Here is a 22,881-nt window from a genome sequence, read left to right on the forward strand (position 1 = left end):
TAGAGATAGTTGAGGGGTGACCAGTGCCCACAAGAATTACCCAGTACTGCTCATTATTATTACTGGTCCTGATTTTCATTCTTTTGATGCTTGCATTACTTAGCTCTTTGGCAGAAAAAGACAGCACTTTGGGTCTACATCCTTTCTCTATCATTTCTACATGACTGTCACTATTTTTTAGTGTCAGTCTCTTGTTTCAGCTCAGGATAAAAATGGAAGGAAGGAAAGACAGAATAATAAAGATATAGCATCAGTCCAGAAAATGGCTATATGGCACAAAGGTAGAAGGTAGCAGTGTTGGTTGAGTCGGCATTGATGAATACGGCAGTGGCAGAGCTGATGTTGATAGAGTCAACATTAACAGACTCAGTGTTGATAGATTCAGCATTGATAGTCAGCACTGATAGTTGGCATTGGCAGGATTGGCATTGATACTCAGTATTGGCAAAGTCGATGTCAATAGAATTGCCTTTGATAGATTTGGCGTTTTCAAAGCATTTTTAAAGTATGCAGGAGACCTTATCTAGAAGGCACTGGGATTCCCCCCTCCCACCCCCACCCCTCCCTTTTAATTGCCTCTTATGACACACAGAGAATATGACGGCATTGTTCTACTTCCCCTGTACTCAGGGGATCTCCCTCCCCCAGGGGAATATCAGAGACAGAGAGGTGGCAGCTTTAGGCCAAGTTAAAGTGAAAATAGTTTGACATGAATTTCTGTGTGTTGGTAGTCTTGATTAGGTGCTCAAAATCCCTGGTGATATGCAATTTTGGGGGGTCAGTTAACCCCACTTCTCCTCTTTGTCAGCATCTAGCTGCTGTGTCTTGCTGAAAAAAGCCTTATAAAGACAAAGACTCTAGTTTTAATGCTTTGTGCCCTACAGTTAATTCAGCAAGATTACAAATCATACTTGAATTCATAGCAGAGTCCAGGGAAATCAGAGGAGGTTAAGCTCTTGGGTGGACACTGCAACTGTTCCACCAACAGTGCACAGTACCAACATGTATAGGCTTCCTATCAGACCCAGACTATTTATGTGAAGCCTACTAATGTAATGCTTGTTAGGGACCAGCTGGCTACCCAGCAGCAGTCATGTAGTGATTCCATCAGTTTTTTATAGTTCCTGATGCTTCTGTCCAAGGACTGAGATTTCAAGGCATATTTGTGTATGTTTGTAGTGTAGTGGTAGGTGGAAGAGGAGAGATATTGAGCCTTTTTTTTTTTTTTTTTTTTTTAAATGCGAGGAAGAAGGAACCAAAGGCCATGAGCCCGCAGTAACAGTTCCCTCCAAGAGAAAAACAAAATACAATAGAGAGCCAAATTCAAGATCCGATCATTTTGAGATACTTGGACACACTGCGTTTGAAAGACTGGAGATCATCGGCAGCAGGAAATACAGACAGAGGGAGACAGTTCCAGAGCTGACCTGTTGCATAAATGAAAGACTGGGAGTAACGGTTAACTCTTGCATTAGAGAGTTGGACAGAAAAGGGATGAGAGTTTGCTGCCAGACGGGTGCTACGCGCCCGTCGTAGAGGTGGAGGAATACAAGCAGACAGTTCAGAGGAGCAGTGATCATTAAGGTAGCGATAGAAAAGAGATAAAGATGCAACAGTGCGGCGAAGAGACAGAGGTTGAAGGGAGTCAGTAAGAGGAGGAGAGTTAATGAGACGAAAAGCCTTTGACTCCACCCTATTGAGAAGAGCTGTATGTGGGGAGCCTCCCCACACATGAGAGTTGTTCATTTTTTCTTTTTTTGTCCATCCATCCATCCATCATCCAATCCTACGTTGCCCTATGAGGAGCGAAGGAGCCCAGGGCTAGGCAAGTTGGTCCTGACATTTAAGATTGAGAGTGACCAGCCTCACTCATCCCAGATTGGCATTACATGAACAATACACCCCAACCAAAAAGTGATGATATCTAGGGTTGGTGGCTGTACTGTCAAAGACGAGGGAGAGTGGCCATGTGCAGTTTGCCACAAGGGCGTGGGAAGTAATTCCATCTTGTGCGGTGTTTGTGATAATATAGGACTACATAATAGATAGATAGATAAATAGATAGATAGAGAGACAGATAGAAGCAGGAGGTCAAATGATGAGAAGGTGTTGTGTCTGCGAGAATCTAGCAGCGCTAAACATGCTTACACGGAGGAAAGCTGACGACAGCGGCCAGTAAGGAGATGATGCAGTTAGCTGTCAGCAGTCCTCTCGTGAGAAAGATCTGTTGCCATGAGGAACATACGTGACACACCCCTACTACACCAGATTTTAGAAAAGAGAGTTTAGAAGGAGACAAGCGACCCTAGAGAGAGGTCGAGACGGAGATTAGCCTTAGAACAAAAAGAGAGAGAGATAGCGAGACAGGGAGGTAGCTACCCGGGACTTATACTCTTATACCTGTTTAATATTTCCAAGACAAATAAAAATAGTCCCATACTATTCTTTACCTCTCCTGTCACTACATGACATCTGGTGGGGAAACTACTACAAGATATAAAAGCCGCTCGACCACAAGTCTAAAATATACTTCTCTACAAGTAACTACAAAGTCTTTATGACATTTGGTAGCAGCGAACGTATACGAACCTCGTCTACGAATCAACATTAAATTCCTACAAAAAATCAAGATTGAAAACAACCAACAATATCAGCTCCTGACAGTATTCTCTCCGTCCTGCCCCCTCCGTCTCCCAGATCATTACGCTGATGCAGAGGTCAAGAGATCACTTGACGCCTTGCACGTAGCTTAACGACAAACCAGCAAATCTGCGGACATCGTCTCCGAATTAAAAGCAAATTTCTACAAAAGCAACCGAGACTACAAGATTAGCTTCAGTTCTACAAAGTCTTTATGACAATAAATGGGTGCATAAGAGATGGTATCAGAGATAGACTGCGAGATAATGCTGATTCTATGTGTACGGTGTGTTGGGGTGAGCAGGTGGAGATTGTTAGACGTAAAAGAATTGAACTTGTTAGTGAATCTCTTGAGTGTGTGGAAGGGTTTTGTTATTTGGGAGACATGTTGTGTGCAGGAGGTGGGGCTGGAGCTAGCTTTGTGGCTAGAGTGAGAAGTGGTTGGAAGAAGTTCAGGGGGCTCTTGCCTCTCCTGACATTGGGAGGACTCTCCCTACGTGCTAAGGGGTCTTTGTATGGAGCATGTGTTAGGAGTGTAATGCTGTATGGTACTGAGACCTGGGCAGTGAAGGAGGAAGATATTCGCCGGCTCAGACGTACAGAAATGACAGTGATTAGGTGGATGTGCAGTTCGTCCCTGCGTCCAAGGCGTGGAGGGGCTGGGTTTACGATGGAAGAGTTGAGAGGTAGGATGGGACTGGAGTGTATTGGTGTTGTGATGAGGAGAGGTAGATTGAGATGGTTTGGACATGTGGAGAGGATGGGGGATGATAATTGGGTGAGGAAGGTGAGAAGTGTTAATATTGGGGGTGGGGCTATGAGGGGTAGACCGAGAAAGACATGGGACGAGGTCATTAAGTGTGACCTCAGAGTTAAGGGACTGAACAGGGAGGCTGCAATGGATCGTGCAGCATGGAGAGCCGCCATTAGGTGACCAAGGCTGACACATGCAAGCATGTTGGAACCTTTAAAAACGAAAATGAAACGGCTCAGTCCGATTGGAGTGCCTTAATTACACACTATCCACCAGGTGCCATAAGTTGGTTATATGGTTACCACCCGGCATAGTAAATGGTTTCCTGGTGTAAAGGAATCCATTTGGCTTGTCACGTAGTGTAGAGTTACCCATAGGCAGAAGGAAGAGGAAAGAATGAAGGAAAGATAGATAGAAGAGGGAGTGTAAAGTCACCCATAGGTAGAAGGACGAGGAAAGAATGAAGTAAAGAACGACGGAAGAGAAAGGAAAGAAAGTAGGAAGGAGGAAAGGAAAGGACAGACACCCGAGAGCAGCACTACATCGAGTGAGTGGATGGTGAGCTCCCCCACCTACCACTAGTGCGGGTATATCTGTATCAGTCTGCATTAGGTCTGCTGCTGGATCGGAACTTCTTTCTAGGGGAAGAATGATAGCCAGAAGTATCTTTTCCCATGCTTGCTAAGTGTGAATGAAGATGTAGTTTCTGTTAGAAGAGTTGTTATTGTTGTTGCTTCACCTTGGTCTGCCTGGCTAAGCAGACTTATTGACCACATGCAGGCAGCCACCTTCCTCTGGCGAAGAGCGCATTCCACATGGCGAGGTGCAGGGGGGAGGGGGGGGGGGAAAGAGGCTTAGCCCCAAAGATGAGCTGAGGATAGGAGCTAAGGATAAGTAGCAGTTTTAGCCCAGACTTTGATCACCTGGTAAATGTGGTTGAGTTCCCTTCCAAGGAATGCTTGAGCCCACATCGCTTTCACAGTAGTACCTCCAGGGATGATGATAACCGTCCAGCCGATCATGGCGGTACTCCCGAGGAGGAAGGGGATGCTGGTTATAGGGAGAGGTGGAGCTTCTGTTTCACTGGCTGTTAGGACATCCTGACCATTCCCCTTTTCTGACCTCTTCAGTGTGGCACTAACATGGAGAATAGGCCAGGATACTCTCTCAAACACTTTTCTCTAATTATCTGATGCTTTTCTGTACATGCACTTCAAATACCACACAACAAACCCCACTATATCACAGGTTGACACTAACAAGGGCATCTATCTATCTATCTATCTATCTATATACCTAGGCTGCTTCCCCCAAGGAAAGGGAGGTAGCCGAGACAGGACGACACACTCCCCATTTACTTATCCATTCAAACAAATTCATTCGCATCTTAGCCCCAAGGGGAGAACGGACAGATCCTCACCGCACCACACCGCACAAGGGTCAACTGCGCAATGCAATCAGTGACATCCGCAGCAGGGCCCGACAGCAGAGCTGGTTTACCCCTGCCACATCATAACAGACCCATCCCCTTACCCGCACCTGACCTGGCTAGCTGATCCGATCAAATGCGGGAGAATATCCCCTCAGGGCTGCGTCATCACTTATTCATTCACAATTTCTCTCCATTTATTTCTGTCACGCACAGCCACTCTTCCTTGCTCAACAGACATCCCTCTCACATCCAGTGCTCTCTTCACACTGTCCATCCATCCTATTCGTGGTCTTCCTCTCAGCCTTACACCTCTCACATCAGATCTAGTTATCTTTTTCACCAATCACTCATTATCTATTCTCTCCATATGCCCAAACCATCCCAACACCCTCTGCCTAACTCTACCAGCCATCTCCCGAACAACTCCAGTTCTCCTTCGCGCTTCATCATTTTGCACTCGATCCATACGCATCACTCCACACATACTCCTCAGACACCTCATCTCCATTACATTCAAACTTTTCCTCTCTGCTACACCCATATTCCATGTTTCAGCCCCGTATAATGCAGTCGGTACCACAACACCCTCATACAACCTTCTCTTTACATCCATTCTAAGCGAACGACATTTAAACACTTTTTTCATTCCTCCCAGCACCTTTCCTGCTTCATTTATTGTAAACTTCACTTCTGCATCTATTCTTCCATCCACAGCAACATGTGTCCCTAGATATTTAAAACACTCTACCTCCTCAAGCAACTCGCCATTCAAAGCTATATTCATCCTCCTACCATCTACCAACCTCATACACTTCATCACTTTACTCTTATTCTCATTTACTTTCAATTTCCTCCTTTCACACACCCTTCCAAACTCCTCTACCAACTGTCTCAATCTCTCCTCTGAATCAGCCACCAGTGCAGTATCATCAGCAAACAGCAGCTGCTTCAGATTCCACTCTCCACCATCAACATTCACCAGACTCAGACCTCCACCTAAAACTCTTGCATTCACCTCCCTTACAACACCATCCATGTAAATATTAAACAACCAAGGCAACATCACACATCCCTGTCGCAGCCCCACTCTCACAGGAAACCAGTCACTCACAGCATTTCCCACTCTTACACACGCTCTACTATTTACATAAAAACTTTTCACCCCTTTTAGTAACCTACCATCAAGACCATACAATCTTAAAACAGTCCACAAAGCCTCCCTATCAATTCTATCATATGCTTTCTCTAAATCCATAAATGCCCAAAACACATCCTTGCCTTTCGCTAAATACTTTTCACACACTTGTCTCACAGCAAACACCTGATCCACGCATCCCCTCCCCCTCCTAAAGCCACACTGCTCATCACCAATCACTCCCTCTGTACCCTCTCTAACTCTCATAATTAACACTCTACCATAAACCTTACCTACAACACTCAACAGACTTATACCCCTAAAGCTAGTACATTCATACTTATCACCCTTGCCTTTATACAACGGGACCACACAAGCACTTGCCCAGTCAATTGGCACCATACCTTTCACAAAGCACACATTCAGCAATCTTACTAACCACTCAACAATGGTCACTTCACCACTTTTCAGGCATTCAACAGCACACCCATCCATACCTGCAGTTTTCCCTGTTTTCATCTCCTTTACTGCCTTCTCCACTTCCTCCTTCGTGATCAAAGAATCATTCAACTCTCCCTACACATTTATTCCTTGCACCCTTCCATCTGCCACAATCTCAGCCACCCTTTCCTCCTCTACATTTAACAATCTTTCAAAATACTCTGCCCATCTCTTCCTTACTGCATCCATCTCAATTAACATCTTTCCATCCTCTGCTTTTACTCGTTCTTCCTTCCCAGACTCTCCCTTTCGCACCCTTTTCACCTCCTTCCAAAACATTTTCTTATTCTGTTGAAAATTCTCTGTAAGCCGCCTACCCCGCCTCTCATCTGCTGCCACTTTAGCATCACGCACAGCCCTTCTCGCCCTATTCCTCTTTTCCTTATACCTTTCATATGACCTCTCATCCTTCCTCTGCAGCCACACTTCATATGCACGTCTCTTCTCAGCCACAGCCATACTTACTTCCTCGCACCACCATTCACTTCCTTTTCTTACACCACCACCCACACGTCTCACACCACACACCTCTTCTGCATGCCCCACCACAACACTCTTAAACAACTGCCATTCCTCCTCCACACTGCCATTTTCCTGATCTTTCAGTGCGTTCCACTCATCTTTCAGTTTCTCCTGATACTCTATCTTTTTCTCTCTTTTATCCAACTCACTCACTTTCAAAACCTCCCTGTCACACCTAACCCTCCTAGCTCTCACCCATCTCTTACCTACTCTTAACTTTCCCTCCACCAGATAGTGGTCAGACATACCTCCACCCTCCCCTCTCAGAACTCTCACATCCAACAATCTTCCTATTACATTCCTGGACACAACCACATAGTCCATCAAAGCTCTATCAACAACCCTTCCACCCTCCTGTCTCACCCATGTATACTTATAAATATCTTTCTTCTCAAACAGTGTATTTCCAATCACCATCTCTCGCTCAACACACATCGCTATCATTCATTCCCCATTTGCATTTCTTCCAGGCACACCATGCATACCAACTACACCTTCAACTGCTACATTTCCCACTCTAGCATTCAGATCTCCCATCATTACCACATCCACATTCGCTCCAAAACTCTGCAGACACTCATCAACATCATTCCGGAAAGACTCCCTCTCTTCTTCATCCCTTTCATTACCAGGCCCATATGCACTCACAAACCCACAACTCACGTTCAAATTTTGCTTTCACCCACATCAGTCTCGATGACACCTCCTTCCATTCAGTCACACACTGCTGTACTTCCGGACTCACTAACAAGGCCACACCTTCTCTTGCCCTTCCTCTATCAACACCTGACAATCTTCCATTCATACTTCCAAACATAGCCTCACCCTTCCCTTTCATCTTCGTTTCACTCAAAGCTAACACATCCAACTTTCTTCTCACAAACATTCTTCCAATCTCCTCCCTTTTAGCCTCAATTGTACTACATCCACGCACATTCATAGACCCAGTCTTCAGGGTACAGGGATAACTCCATCCCCCATCCCTTTCTCTGGCCTGTCTCTTTTTAGGAACTAAAAAACAGAGGAGGGGGTCCCTAGTCCCCTCACCCCACCCCTTTTAGTCGCCTTTTACGACACGCAGGGAATACGGTGGCAGTATTCTTCCTAACACAACCTGGCCGCAGAGTAGTAGTACCACCCCATAGTGCGGCCAGATTGTGTCCCCCCCGCCACAGGGGGGGCATGCGACCAGAAAACTTCACCTCTGCTACCTAGTGGTGGACCTGAGGAGTAGGTGTGGCACGGGCTCTGTCAGCATAGTTTTTAGGACTGGGATGGGATGGGGCATGGATCTGTGCCAGTGGGTACAGGGCATTGGAGTTCCCAGGCTGCTGCTTCCGCCCAATAGAGGGGGCCCAAACCTGGGAGTAGCACCCCAGGAAGCTGCCTTTTCAATGGGTGCATAATGGCAGGGCAGTTGCAGTGGCACGGCATGCCTGGAGAGTGTCCCTGTATCTGTCCTGGTGGGGTGCCCTGAGGCCACTGTCACAGTCACTGGCCATGGCTGGTGGGCTATGGGTCCCAGGTCCCATGCTTTGACTTGGGACTATGCAGCTGGGTGGGGCCTGTGATCTGTCACCTTTATTTTACCAGCTTATGGTAGGTGGGGGCACTCACAGTTCAGTCACTTGAAAAAATGCTGCGCTTGGGTGACTGCTTTTCCCCTCTTCCTTCCTTCTTTCCTCCCTTCCTCTTTTGTCTTTCTCCTTCTGACTCAACACTGAGTGACAAGCCAAATGGTTTACTGTTCACCAGGAAACCATTTACTTTGCTGGGTGTTAACCATGTAACCAAATTATGGCACCTAGTGGTTTAGTGGGTAATTACACCCACTGCAAATTGACTTAGGACCTACACACAGAATTGCTATGGGAGAGTTGTCTGTCTTTGGTTTTGTGTTTCCACCTCTACCAAGTGAATTTTGGGGGCAAGAAGTAACTGGCAACTCTTCTGGTGTTGGCGAGAGGTGGTGAAACACTCAGCATGTCAGTGCTTGCCCAGAAGTGAGAGTGGGAGTATATGTTCCCATTGCACCAATCTTGCACCTCCTCCTTTTTTTGTATGCATTACTGTTTGCCCTGTTATTTTCCTAAAGTCGAGTTGTCATGCCTGGAAAGTACTGCTCAGGGGATGAGAGGGTCCGTATCATTGCATGGAGGCAGGATAATTTCCCTATCAACACACTTTGTGAACGTATTGCTTGCACAAAGTCAACCATCGTGAAGATTCTTTCTGCAGCATGCGGCCTGCCACCTGATGTTATACCAGAGCACAAGCATGGTGGTGGAAAGAAGAGGATGACTTCCAGAGGTACAGATATGCTTCTGAAGAGGGAAGTACAGTAATCAAGAATCCTCGACTGACAGCAGCAGAATTGAATAGAATAGAATGCATCCCCATCTGTTACAAGATGTCTCAATACGAACTATCCAACACCGTTTGCAGAAAGAGCTGGGTTTGCCAAGCTGCACTGCAGCCAAGAAACTGTTTCTCACTGACCGAATGAAGAAGCAGTGCATTCAGTTTGCCAAGAAGTATGCACATTGGACATCGGATGAGTGGAGAAAAGCTATGTTTTCCGATAAAAGCTCATTTCACGTATTCCAGGTGCGTTCTGCCAATGTTAGTCGTCCTGCCTCCCGTAGTTGATGTGACCCTGCTTACATGGTGCTGACTGTTAAGCACCCACAATCAGTAATGGTATGGGGGTGTTTCTCAGGTGAAATGGGAAGGGGAGGCCTCTACTTTCTTCCTAAGAACTTGATGATGAATGGTGGCCAGTACATTCAAGTTCTGAAAGATCATTTGTTAAACTTTTTTGTTATTCATGGGTGCGACTTTTTCATGCATGATTCAGCTCCATGTCACAAGTCAAGAAAGGTAACAAAATGGCTTCAGGATAATCGGATTGAGGTCCTTGACTGGCCTGGCAACAGTCCGGATCTTAATCTGATAGAAAACTGCTGGGCAAAGAAGAAAATCATGGCAGAGAAGAAGTCACCCACTCTGGACAACCTCAAGACTGAACTGACAAATGTTTGGTGCAAAGAAATGTCCTTAGATTACTTTAGAGATCTAAATGATTCCATGCCAAAATTCTTCCAACTGGTCCTGAAAAACAAGGGAAACATGATTTCATATTAATGAATGTCATTTCATTAACAAACATTGTGATATACTGTGATTTCTGTGTTTTTTAATACTTTATGGGGGGAGGTCCTCAGTCAATTCGCGGTAGCTGTAAAGTGCTCCAGTCGGATTGAGTCAGGGCAGGTTTATATCCAAGGGGTAGTTGGGGTTTATTGCTTACATAATGCCACTCATGGATGAGTGAGGCAGGTCACTCTCATCTTAAATGCCAGGACCAACTTGCCTAGCCCTGGGCTCCTACGCTCCTCATGGGGCAACGTAGGATTGGATGATGGATGGATGGATGGATGGATAATAATAATAGTAATAATAATAATAATAGTAATATTAAAACTAATAGTTGGTGGGGGCACACACCATCCAGTCACTCGATGTAGTGGTGCTCTCGGGTGCCTGCCCTTTCCTCTCTTTATTCTTTCCAGCCTTTCTCGTCTGTCTTTCTTTCCTTCATTCTCTCTCCTTCTTTCTGTCTACGGGTGACTGTACACGGAGTGACAAGCCAAATTATAAACTGTACACCAGGAAACCATTTACGATGCTGGATGGTAACCATATAAGCAGATTCTGGCGCCTGGTGGTTTAGTAGGCAGTTAAAGCATTGTAGTCAGATTGAGTCAGTGCAGGTTTATATCCAAGTGGCAATTGGGGTTTATTGCCACTCAAGGATGAAGGAGGCTGGTCACTCTCATCTTAAATGACAGGACTAACTTGCCTAGCCCCAGGCTCCTATGCTCCTCGTGGGGCAACATAGGATTAGATGATGCGTGGATGGATGGATAATAATAATAATAATAATAATAAATATAATAAAAATCTTATCCAACTTAATTTATTTCTTGTATCACCATTACTAAAAAGTAGAGTATGTGTGGAGTGACGCGTATGGATCGGGTGCGAAATGATGAAGTGCGAAGGAGAACTGGAGTTGTTTGGGAGATGGCTGGTAGAGTTGAGCAGAGGGTGTTGCAATGGTTTGGGCATATGGAGAGAATGGATAATGAGCAATTGGTGAAAAAGATAACTAGATCTGATGTGAGAGGTGTAAGGCTGAGAGGAAGACCACGAATAGGATGGATGGACAGTGTGAAGAGAGCGCTGGATGCGAGAGGGATGTCTGTTGAGCAAGGAAGAGTGGCTGTGCGTGACAGAAATAAATGGAGAGAAATTGTGAATGAATAAGTGATGACGCAGCCCTGAGGGGATATTCTCCCGCATTTGGTCTGATCAGCTAGTCAGGTCAGGTGCGGGTAAGGGGATGGGTCTGTTATGATGTGGCAGGGGTAAACCAGTTCTGCTGTCGGGCCCTGCTGCGGATGTCACTGATTGCATTGCCCAGTTGACCCTTGTGCGGTGTGGTGCGGTGAGGATCTGTCCGTTCTCCCCTTTGGGGCTAAGATGCGAATGAATGTGTTTGAATGGATGAGTAAATGGAGAGTGAGTCGTCCTGTCTCGGCTACCTCCCTTTCCTTGGGGGAAGCAGCCTAGGTATATAGATAGATAGAGCATGATGCTGTACACTAAACCCTCGGCTATCATGGGTTCTGCTATAGCATATCTCGCTATCGCGCCTATATAAAAAAAACTACCCAAATACCTTTATCTATCTATCTGTTGCCAGACACCTCAATCCTGTTTGGGGTGGCCACAAACAAATTGCCTCCAAGTCGCCCTGTCCCCCGCCATTTCACTGCCCTGCTCCCAACTCACACCCCCCTCTCTCATATACCTCTCCACCCCATCCCTCCATCTCATCCTCGGCCTCCCCCTCCCTCTTCCCCCCTCCACCTCACTCACATACACTCTCTTCGTCAGTCTTTCACCCTCCATCCTCTCCACATGGCCAAACCACCTCAGTGTGTTCCTCATAACGCTTCCTATCACATCCACATCCACACCACAATGCTCCTTTATATCCTCATTCATCAGCCTGTTTCTCCATGTGACTTCACAGGCTCCTCTTAAATAACTCATTTCCACTGCTCTCACTCTTGACTTGTGTCCTTCCAACAACGTCCAAGTTTTTCACTTCCGTACGTTAGAGTTGGTATCACAATACTGTCATGTAGTAACTTTTTCACGTCCATGCTCACTTCCCTGTTTCTTATCACTGCTTTCAAAGAACCAGCAACCTTTCTTCCCTGCTGTACCCTTTCAAGCACTTCACCCTCCAAACCTCCATCCTTACTCATCACACTACCCACGTACTTAAACGTACTCACATTTTCCAATTCCTCCCCATCCAACCTCGCTGTACATTCACTGACTTCACCTCTCTCAGTACCTTTATCATGCACTAAATGCCTGCTATCGCGCACCGCAAATGTTCGAAAAATTTTAAAAGGCCAGGCTCCAGTGCTCCGCCCAACCAACAAAAGCTTCATTCCGTGATTGGTTGTGTGACATCAGCGCCAGCCAAGCGCTGATTGGCCGCCCGACCGAGTCTCCTGCCCTCCAAACCATTCAAGTGCGCGCCCTCAGACCGTAAACAGTGATAGCGAGAACAATAACCTTTTTATGATATGACCATGGCCAACGTACCCCCTCCCCGTCCCCCTACCATCACCCAACATAATGCTGCGGCACCTGGCAGGGAAATAAAGAAGAGGAAGATCCTAAGTTATGCAGATAAACTGGAAATGTGAAACTTACAGAGAATGGTGAGATCAAGCGAAGTGTGGGAAAGAAACATAACATCAGTGAATCAACTGTGAGGGGTATTTATAAGAATCATGATCACCTCAATGTTGCTTAACTTCGCTGATCGGACGGGAAGCAGTGTACTCAACGTGGTATGGCCGTTAACATTGGGTCTGGTTAGTACTTGGATGGGTGACCGCCTGGGAACACCAGATGCTGTTGGCATAACTCCCTATGTGTCAAGTGGGATTGGTGGAGGATTAGTGCCCCTCCGTTTTCGTTTTCGTTTTTAAAGGCTCCAACATGCTTGCATGTGTCGGCCTTGGTCACCTAATGGCGGCTCTCCATGCTGCACGATCCATTGCAGCCTCCCTGTTCAGTCCCTTAACCCTAAGGTCACACTTAATGACCTCGTCCCATGTCTTTCTCGGTCTACCCCTCATAACCCCACCCCCAATATTAACACTTCTCACCTTCCTCACCCAACTATCATCCCCCATCCTCTCCACATGTCCAAACCACCTCAATCTACCTCTCCTCATCACAACACCAATACACTCCAGTCCCATCCTACCTCTCAACTCTTCCATTGTAAACCCAGCCCCTCCAGGCCTTGGACGCAGGGACGCACTGCACATCCACCTAATCATTGTCATTTCTGTACGTCTGAGCCAGCGAATGTCTTCCTCCTTCACTGCCCAGGTCTCACTGCCATACAGCATTACACTCCTAACACACGCTGCATACAAAGACCCCTTAGCACGTAGGGAGAGCCCCCTCAATGTCAGGAGAGGCAAGAGAGCTCCCTGAACTTCTTCCAACCACTTCTCACCTAGCCACAGAGCTAGCTCCAGCCCCACCTCCAGCACACAACATGTCTCCTAAATAACAAAACTCTTCCACACACTCAAGAGATTCACCAGCAAGTTCAATTCTTTCACGTCTGACGATCTCCACCTGCTCACCCCGGCACGCCGCACACATAAAATCAGCATTATCTCGCAGTCTACCTCTGATACCACTACATCTCTTATGCACCCATTTATCACACACACCGCACAAGATGGAATTACTTCCACGCCCTTGTGGCAAACTGCACATGGCCACTCTCCCTCGTCTTTGACAGTACCGCCACCAACCCTAGATATCATCACTTTTGTTTTATCTGCATTTACCCTTAAACCCTTTTGCCCCATACCATCTCTCCACTTCCTAAACCTTTCCTCCGCCTCCCTTTCATTCTCTGCAATCAACACCAAATCATCAGCATACAACAACTCCCACAGGAGTCCGTTTCTAAAGTCACGTGAAAGGGCTTCAAGTACCATGATAAACAACATGGGACTCAAGACTGACCCCTGATGCACACCAACATTCACGGAAAACTCATCACTCAAATCTCCATTCACTCTCACCTGGGTGTGAGCACCCACATACATGGCCATAACCACCCTAACCAGCCACTCCTCCAAGCCAAGCTTTCTCATTGCCCACTTCACCACCTCTCTAGGGACTCTGTCAAAGGCCTTTTCGAAATCAACAAAAACAAAATAAAGATCCCTTCTCCTACCAATATATTTTTCCTGAAGCTGTCGAACAATGAATATGGCATCAGTGGTCCCCCTACCTGGCATAAACCCAAACTGCATCTCATCAATATTCACTCTTTCTCTAATGATACCTTCTAAAACTCTCTCCATTACCTTCATTATCTGATCTAAAAGCTTTATACCTCTGTAATTCCCTCTTTCCAGGGCATCACCCTTCCCTTTATACACATTTACAATTACACTCTTCAGCCAATCATCTGGGACAACACACTCATAAATAATCCTATTTATCAGGTCAGTGACTAAACTCACCCCTATATCGCCTGAGGCCTTCAACATTTCAGCAGTCAACCCAGACACACCTGCTGCCTTCCCCACCCTCATCCTGCCTATTGCCTCACTCACAGTAGCAGTATCAATCAAAGGCCAAGGGCCAGACACTGGATCTGCTGGCTCCAAACCTTCCCTGTCCCAGTCAAACTCCTCATTCAACAACCGATTATAATGCTCTCTCCATGCATCTTTAATATCCTCACTGTTCACCACTACCCTTCCTTCATCATTCTTCACACACTGCTCACCTATGATATCCCGATTATCCTCTTCACCTGACCTGCCACCCTAAATATATTTTTCCTTTCCCCATGATTTAGGTTATCAAGTAATTGTCTCTGTGACTCAGACTTTGCCCTGTATACCTCTCTCCTAGCCCTACGCTTGGCAGCCAAATATTCCTCTTTGCTACCACCCTTCTTCCATTCCCGGAAAAGCCTTCTTTTTCTCCTTAATTGCAGCTTCTACACCCTCATCCCACCACCAAGTTACTTTATGTCTTGGTGGTCCTCTTGTCCAGCCGCATGTTACATCAGTAACTCTCAAGAAATTGTTCTTGAGGGCTCTGTACCGTTCATTAACGCCTCTGTCTACAGCTCCCTGTTCAGCCACCACTCTCCTCAACTCGCTATAGAAGGCATCCCTTACTACTTGGTTTTCCAGCTTCCATATTTTCCTCCTAGGTACATAAGTCCTCTTTTTCATCACTTGTTCTTTAAGCACCATATCACAAATCAGTAGTTTGTGCCGCTGCACACACTCCTCACTTCCTATAACTTTAACATCCCTCACTAACCTCCTATCGGCCCTCCTAACCAGAAAATAATCTATTTGACTGCTATTTCCCCCAGACTCATACGTAATTAACCTACTGTCTCTTTTCCTAAAATATGTGTTGCACACAATCATGTCCGTTGCCTCCCCAAACTCGAGTATCCTTTCCCCTTCTGCATTCCTTAGACCATATGCACATCCCCCATGCACTCCTTCATAACCTTGGGCTGCTTCACCTACATGACCATTTAAGTCCCCTCCCAAAATCACTATCTCATCATCCCGCATACCACCCACTACACGTATTAAATCATCCCAAAATCTATCTTTCTCTGATTCATCCAATCCTGCCTGTGGAGCATATGCCGATATAATCACAGCTATCTTTCTTCCCAACAGAATTTTCACAACCAATATCCTATTGCTTACTCTCAAAACATTCATAACATATTCCACCCATTTCTCCGCAACCATCACATCAACACCTCCATATCCGTCTGTCCTCCCCTGCCAAAACAACTTATAGCAACAGTCCTTCCCAACAATCTTTCTGGCTGATCCACCCCTGTACCGGACTTCCTGCAAACACGCCACGTCCACCCACCTCCTACTGAATGCCTCAACGACTTCCCCTGCTCTTCCCCTCAAACTTCCCACATTCCATGAACCCACCCTCATCCCCATGGGTGATTTACTGTCCTCAGGCTTGCTTTGAAACCTTTTTTGTTTTGTCATCTTCAGTATTACAATTAACCCTAAGCCCTTGGCCACCCCTTTTGGGATACATGGCGTCTGGCAATGAATGAATGAATGAATGAATGATCACATCATAAAACATGCTCATTTTTAGACTATTATATATTAATATGTGGTACAAAAAAGGTATTTTAGGGGTAAATATTGAGGTCATGGCACCAATTAGAATTATTACCACAAGTTCTTCAATTCGGCTATCACAGTTTTGGCTATAGCGCAGCCATAGCAGGACCAATTGGGATTGATAGCTGAGGGTTGAGTGTAACAGATACATCAAGTTCTCTATGAGAAGCATGATGCTACAGTACCCAAACTCCATAATAGTGTAGTCATTCATTTTTTTTAGGCCATCCTCCCTGTCGTGGGTAATAGCTTTCATAATCTTCATCCCAATCCTTACTCTCGTATGAAGATGGAAGATAGGATACAGAAACAAGGAAAGATAAATAAAGAAGTGGGAAAACTATTGACAACATGCCAAGTGAAATGGGACAGACAGTCATATTTTACACATTCAGTACTTCAGACTTTTGGAATCCTGTCTCCATCTCACAAGCATAACCATCAGCATTCAGTATACAGTAAATCCTCATTTTTCGCTGCTTGGATGTTCCGCCAAAACTATGTGAAATACGAAACGTTGAAGTGTGAAGTTAAGAATCAATGGGAAAAATGGAGGAGCATTCCGGTGGGACATGTACCAACCCTATGAGAAAGTACTATAACACCAAACAGGCCCTACCTAAAATTAAATGAAGAGTGTATACTAGTGCTAAAACAGCATAACACAGTAAACATGTACCTGAAAAGACATTAAAGCTGTTATAAAGAGCTGCAGCATCAAAAATCCTTACCAGAAATAAAGTGAAGACTAGCTTGAGTGGCAAGTGAAGGTGTGTTGAGGGTAGATGGGCTAGTTACTAGGTGACATGGGCCTCTTTGGGGAAGCCCCATCACCTATGCCGAAACCCTCAAAGTCAGACTCAGGTTCCAGCACCTCTACTTCCTCTCTGTCCACTTCTCCTCCTTCATCCACCCCTGCTGGCACATCCAAGTCTTTCAGAATAGCAGCCACATTCTGTCTCTCATGAAAATATTGTGTGATCCAGGCTTGTCTCTGCTTCTGTATGTTTCTGTTGTAGTTGTCAGCTACCAGCTTGGGGCATCGAAGTGCAGGGAAATTCGTGAATTGTGAGACAACTCGGAAACTTTTCTCGCGCAAAAAACTAGGCATCGAAGTAAAATGCGTCGAAAAAAGAGGATTTACTGTATTTATATTTTTTTACAGTATATCGATGTGCATCTTGTACATGCAAGTGTTCACGGTTAACACATCTTTATTTTCACAGGTTAAAGTTAAGACCAAAGCTGAGAAAACTGATCTTTCAGCTGGCAGTGATGAAGTCTGGAGCCCAATACAGCAAAAGGCACTAGAAAAGGCCCTGAAGCAATATCCTAAAGGAACAGACCAACGCTGGGACAAGATTGCAAGAGCTGTGCCAGACAAATCTAAGGTACTATATCGTTGTGATTATTATTTGTGTTGTACTGTAACACCTATATTGGGTTCTGGCTTCTCTGACTTATAAACTTTTTTGTGATGGCTTCTGACCACGGTTGAACAACATTAAAACATCATCAACCCATATTTGTGTACAGGTAACTACTTCCCTTGACTTGGTAACACCAGCACTGCAAGTGAGAATTGACACTTCTCTTGACACCAGCAGCTGACAGAGGCATGACATGTGACTTGGTTCAACATACCCTGCTGTTTTTATTTCATTTCATTTTTGAAGGCTCCAACATGCCTGCATGCATCGACCCTGGTCTCCTGATGGCAGCTGTCCATGCTGCTCAATCTCTAGCAACTTCCCTATTCATTCCCTTATCCCTGAGGTCACACTTAATGACCTCGTCCCAGGTCTTTTTCGGTCTGCCTCTTGCAACCCTACCCCTAACATTATTACTTCTCACTTTCTGCACCCAGTTATCATCCCCGGTCCTCTACACATGCCCAAACCACCTGAATCTCTCCTTATCACAACACCAATACACTCCAGTCTCAACTTACCTCTCAATTCTTCCATCGTAAACTTAGCCTCCCCAGGCCTCACACACAGGGACACACTGCACATCCACCTGATCATTGAAATTTCTGTACTTTCTATCCTGCAAATGTCCTCTTTACTGTCCAGGTCTTGCTGCCATACAGCATTACACTCCCAACTCATGCCGTATACAAAGATCCCTTTCCATTGAAGGAGGGCCCTCTCAGTGTCAGGAGAGGCAACAGCTCTCTGAACTTCTTCCAACCACTCCTCAGTCTAGCCACAGAGCTAACTACAGTCATGCCTTCAGCACATAACATGTCTCCCAGATAACAAATCTCTTCCACACACTCCAGAGACTCACCAGCATGGTCAGTCATTTGATGCCTGGCAATCTCCACATGCTCTCCCCGACACACCATACACGTGAAATCAGCATTATCTCACAGTCTACCTGTAATACCACTACATCTCTTATGCACCCGTATATCACAAACACTGCACAAGATGGAATTACTTCCCACGCCCTTGTGGCAGATTGCACATGACCACTCTCCCACTTCTTTGACAGTACAGCCACCAGCCCTAGATACCATCACTTGTGTTTTATCCGCATTTTCTCTTAAGCCCTTGTCCCCCATACCATCTCTCCACTTTCTAAATCTTTCTTCCGCCTCCCTTTCATTCTCAGCAATCAACACCAAATCGTCAGCATACATCTCCCAATTGAGTCCATTTCTGAAGTCATGTGAGAGGGCTTCAGGTACCATGATAACCAACAAGGGGCTCAGAACTGACCCCTGGTGCACTCCAACATTCGCAGAAAACACATCACTCAAATCTCCATTCACCCTTATCTAGGTGCAGCCACCCACATGCATGGCCATAACGACCCCAGTCAACCACTCCTTGATCCCAAGCTTTCTCATTGTCCACTTCACCACCTCTCTAGGGACTCTGTCAAAGGCCTTCTCCAAATCAACAAAACTGAAGTACAGTTCCCTTTCGGGGCTGTTCAGCCAGACTGCCTAGGGAACAACTACTACTACTACAGTTCCCTTTTCTTTCCTATATATTTTTCCTGAAGCTGCCAAACAATGAATATGACATCAATGGTCCCTTTGCCTGGCATAAACCCAAACTGCATCTTATCAGTATTCACTCTTTCTCCAACCATACCTTCTAGAACACTCTCCATTACCTTCATTATCTGGTCTTAAAACTTTATGCCTCTATAATTACCTCTTTCCAGGGCATCACTGCTTCCCCTATTACTCATTTACAGTTACACTCTTCAGCCATTCATCTGAAACAACACACTCATATGCAATTGTGTTTATCAAGTCAGTGGCTAACCCCACTCCTATATCTCCTGAGGCTTTTAGCATTTCAGCAGTCAACCCAGAACACACCTGCTGCCTTTCTTACTTGCATCCTGCCTGTTGCCCTGCTCACAGTAACAGCGTCAGTCAAAGGCCAAGGGCCTGTCCCAGTCAAATTCTTCATTCAACAACAAGCTGTAATGCTCTCTTCATGCATCTTTAATATTCCCACTGTTCACCACTACTCTTCCTTCATCATTCATCACACAGTGCTCACCTATGATGTCCCTGCTGTCCCTCCTGATTTGCCATCTTAAATATCATATTCTTCCTTTCCACACGATTTACGTTGTCAAGTAAAAGTCTCTGTGACCCAGACTTTGCCCTGTAGACCTCTTTTCTAGCCCTGTGCTTAGCAGCCAAGTATTCGTTTTTGTTACCATCTTTCTTCCATTCCTGGAAAAGCCTTCTTGTCTCCTTAACTGCACCTTCTACGCCCTCATCCCACCACCATGTTACTGTACCGGTACTGTATGCTTTGGGGGTCCACTTGTCCATCCACACACTCAGTCAGTAACTCTCAAGAGGTTGCTCTTGAGGGCTCTGTACCGTTCATTAACACTTCTGTCAATGTCTCCCTGTTCAGCCACCTCATCTTGCTATAGCTGAAGACATTCCTTACTGCTTAGTTTTTCAGCTTCCATATTTTCGTCCTAGGTGCATAGGTCCTCTTTTTCATCCCACTCCTTATGCATCATGTCACATACCAATAACTTGTGTGCTGTACACACTCCTCACCCCCCATAACTTTAACATCCCTCACTAACCTCCTATCAGCCCTCCTGACCAGGAAATTGACTATTTGGCTGCGATTTCCCTGAAATGCGTAGGCAGTCAACTTACTTTCTCTTTTCCATAAATGTGTGTTGCACACAGTCATGTTCATTTCCTCTCCAAACTCGGGTATCCTTTTCCTTTCCTCATTTTTTATGTCATATTATTCAGAATTATATTTTAAAGAATCTAAGCATAGGCATTCTTACATTGAAAATTACAGCATTGAACGTTGGCTAATTAAGGTTTACTGCCAGTTGTTGTCCAGAATAGTGTTACCGTATAATTGATATTTAAACCTTATATATCTTCTGAAATGTGATGTCTGGGTTAAATTGTATTAGGATAGAGTAAGGTCTGGTACAATCATACAGGTAATCCTGTGACCTTCCTATGTATGTGTTGTCTCGTGTTTTGCCCCAGCTAATGTCAGATGATATTATTTAGTTGAGTATTCTGTTCTGTTTAACATGAGATTATTCTTTTCAGCTGAGTGAGTCATAAGAGCCTGAGCCTTATTGTACAGTAGTTGATATACTGTATACAGTACACTTTATACAATTTGAATGATTCCCTCCCCCCCCAGGAGGATTGCATGATGCGGTTCAAGTACCTTGCAGAAAAGATAAGGAAGAAGAAGTTGGAAGAGCAAGGTAAGCAAGATGAACCAGAAACATATGAAGAACAAGAGCTTGAAAAAAGCAGTGAAAAATCTAACCATCAGCAGAGGTCCGAAGACGCAAGTAGTGGTAGTGAAAAGCAGGACAGCGATGTCGAGAGTAAACAGGAAGATGATGCAAACGGAGCTGAGGAGGAGGAGGAGGAGAGAGAGGAGATGGAGGAAGAGGAGGAGGGGGAAAACTAGTTTGAGGAGTGGGCCTTATTTTATAGTGGACTTCCATTTATCCATACACATTTACTCCTGAGGTCTTTTAGGCTGCTTAATTCTGGATAATCAGGTGTTGCAGTATGGTGTCACATTTGGAATTCATGCACAAACAACCTTTTTGTAATAAGTGATAAAATTTTAGAGGAAAGGTTTAAAAAAGTTCCCTGGAAACTTATGTTTGAAAAATCAGCATGAAGATATGCACTAGAATATGTGAAGATTGGTAAAAACAGTAACAGCTAATCCTTTGTTATCTCTGTGGGAGGGTGTGGAAGGGGCTTGAGGGTAGGTTACTATGGTCCATATCTTTTAAACTGTAGGAGATCACCCTATGTCCCTGGCAGTGTTATACTTGATGAAAAAACCTCCAGCCACATCTTGGATTCATACCACAGCACATTTTTGCAAGGCTTCAATTTAATAGAGTGCTGCTGCTGGACTTCAGAGATAGATATTTTTACCGTACTATACAAGGGTATGATGCATGGTAAATTTTGTGAATAGTTGGAATCCAACTGGACTAGACTGTGTAAGCTGTGTTAAGATGCTCAGATTTACTTCATCATTATCATTATCATCATCATCATCGTCCCCACCTTATTTCCCACCTAAGGATGGGGTGAGGTAGATTCAATCGTAAATTTTCCATAGCATGTTATTTGATATAGTAATTTATTTTATTTCTTATTCAGTATTCAGTGTTCCTCATTGATCAACATTTGCAGTTACCTATGACTAAAACAGAACTTTTTGTATACTTTGTTATGTTTTTTTTTCTTCTTCTCTATCTGTCTGTTCTTTGAGATGATGGGAGACTGCATCCAGGGTTGTTGCATTAGGCAAACTCTGTTCAACTATAAAGAAAACTCTTCACATTTATTTTGCATGACCTGAATCCCTTTAGTCTGATGACATACTTTATATTTTGTTGCTGCTACATTTTGATGAGTGAATTCAGCATAGGGTAGGCATTTCATATGGATGGGATATTTACAATATAGCTTTGATTAACTCCATCACCATGAGAAGTTCTTCCAAAACTGAAAAAACTGTGTGGAGATGGCCAGAATATAATAATGAAATCTGAAATTGGAGGGGTTATAGTCGCGGCGCACGACTCTTGAGGTTGTTATTATCATGCCCTGGCAACCTACCACTCAAAAGTGCGTCTGATTTCGTGTATACTATGAGACGCATGTGACTCGTTTATAATATGTTCGTGTATAATAATACTCGTGTATAATATATTCATTCATATTAATATGATTTCTTGTATAATATGATACGAAATCGGACGCACTTTTGAATTATAGGATGCCAGGGTATGATAATGACGACCTCAGAGTCGTGCACCGTGACTTTAGTAACTTTGATGATGATATTGCATGTGATTAAAAATTGTTCAGATATGAAAAGTTGTTGTCCAAGCTGTCTGTTGAATTCAGGGATGCATGACTGAATCTCACAAAATAATTTTTGTATTCAAGAAAGATTTAAGTTTATTGTTAATGATACTTACTTTTCATAAGTGTGTGCTGTCATGTACTACTGTATTTTGATTTACCCAGTATATGTTTACATCGTTTAGGTTCCTGGTAAAA

General features: G+C 44.7%; 1 protein-coding gene across 1 annotated transcript in view; it reads left to right on the plus strand.

The window, feature by feature from the left end:
- The window catches only part of LOC145402859 (uncharacterized protein F54F2.9), a 98,580-nt gene extending 76,672 nt beyond the window's left edge, over window positions 1–21,908 (plus strand). The window contains exons 9-10 of the mRNA XM_080274767.1: window positions 17,534–17,698; window positions 20,978–21,908. Of these exons, the coding sequence (XP_080130893.1) occupies window positions 17,534–17,698; window positions 20,978–21,256 (444 nt within the window). The 3' untranslated portion in view covers window positions 21,257–21,908. The remainder of the gene's footprint in view (window positions 1–17,533; window positions 17,699–20,977) is intronic.
- The last annotated feature ends 973 nt before the right edge of the window (window positions 21,909–22,881 follow it).

The sequence above is a fragment of the Coenobita brevimanus genome, chromosome 59 (assembly GCF_032717465.1).
Source record: "Coenobita brevimanus isolate Jiangsu-jjx chromosome 59, ASM3271746v2, whole genome shotgun sequence".
Classification (NCBI taxonomy): Eukaryota; Metazoa; Arthropoda; class Malacostraca; order Decapoda; family Coenobitidae; genus Coenobita; species Coenobita brevimanus.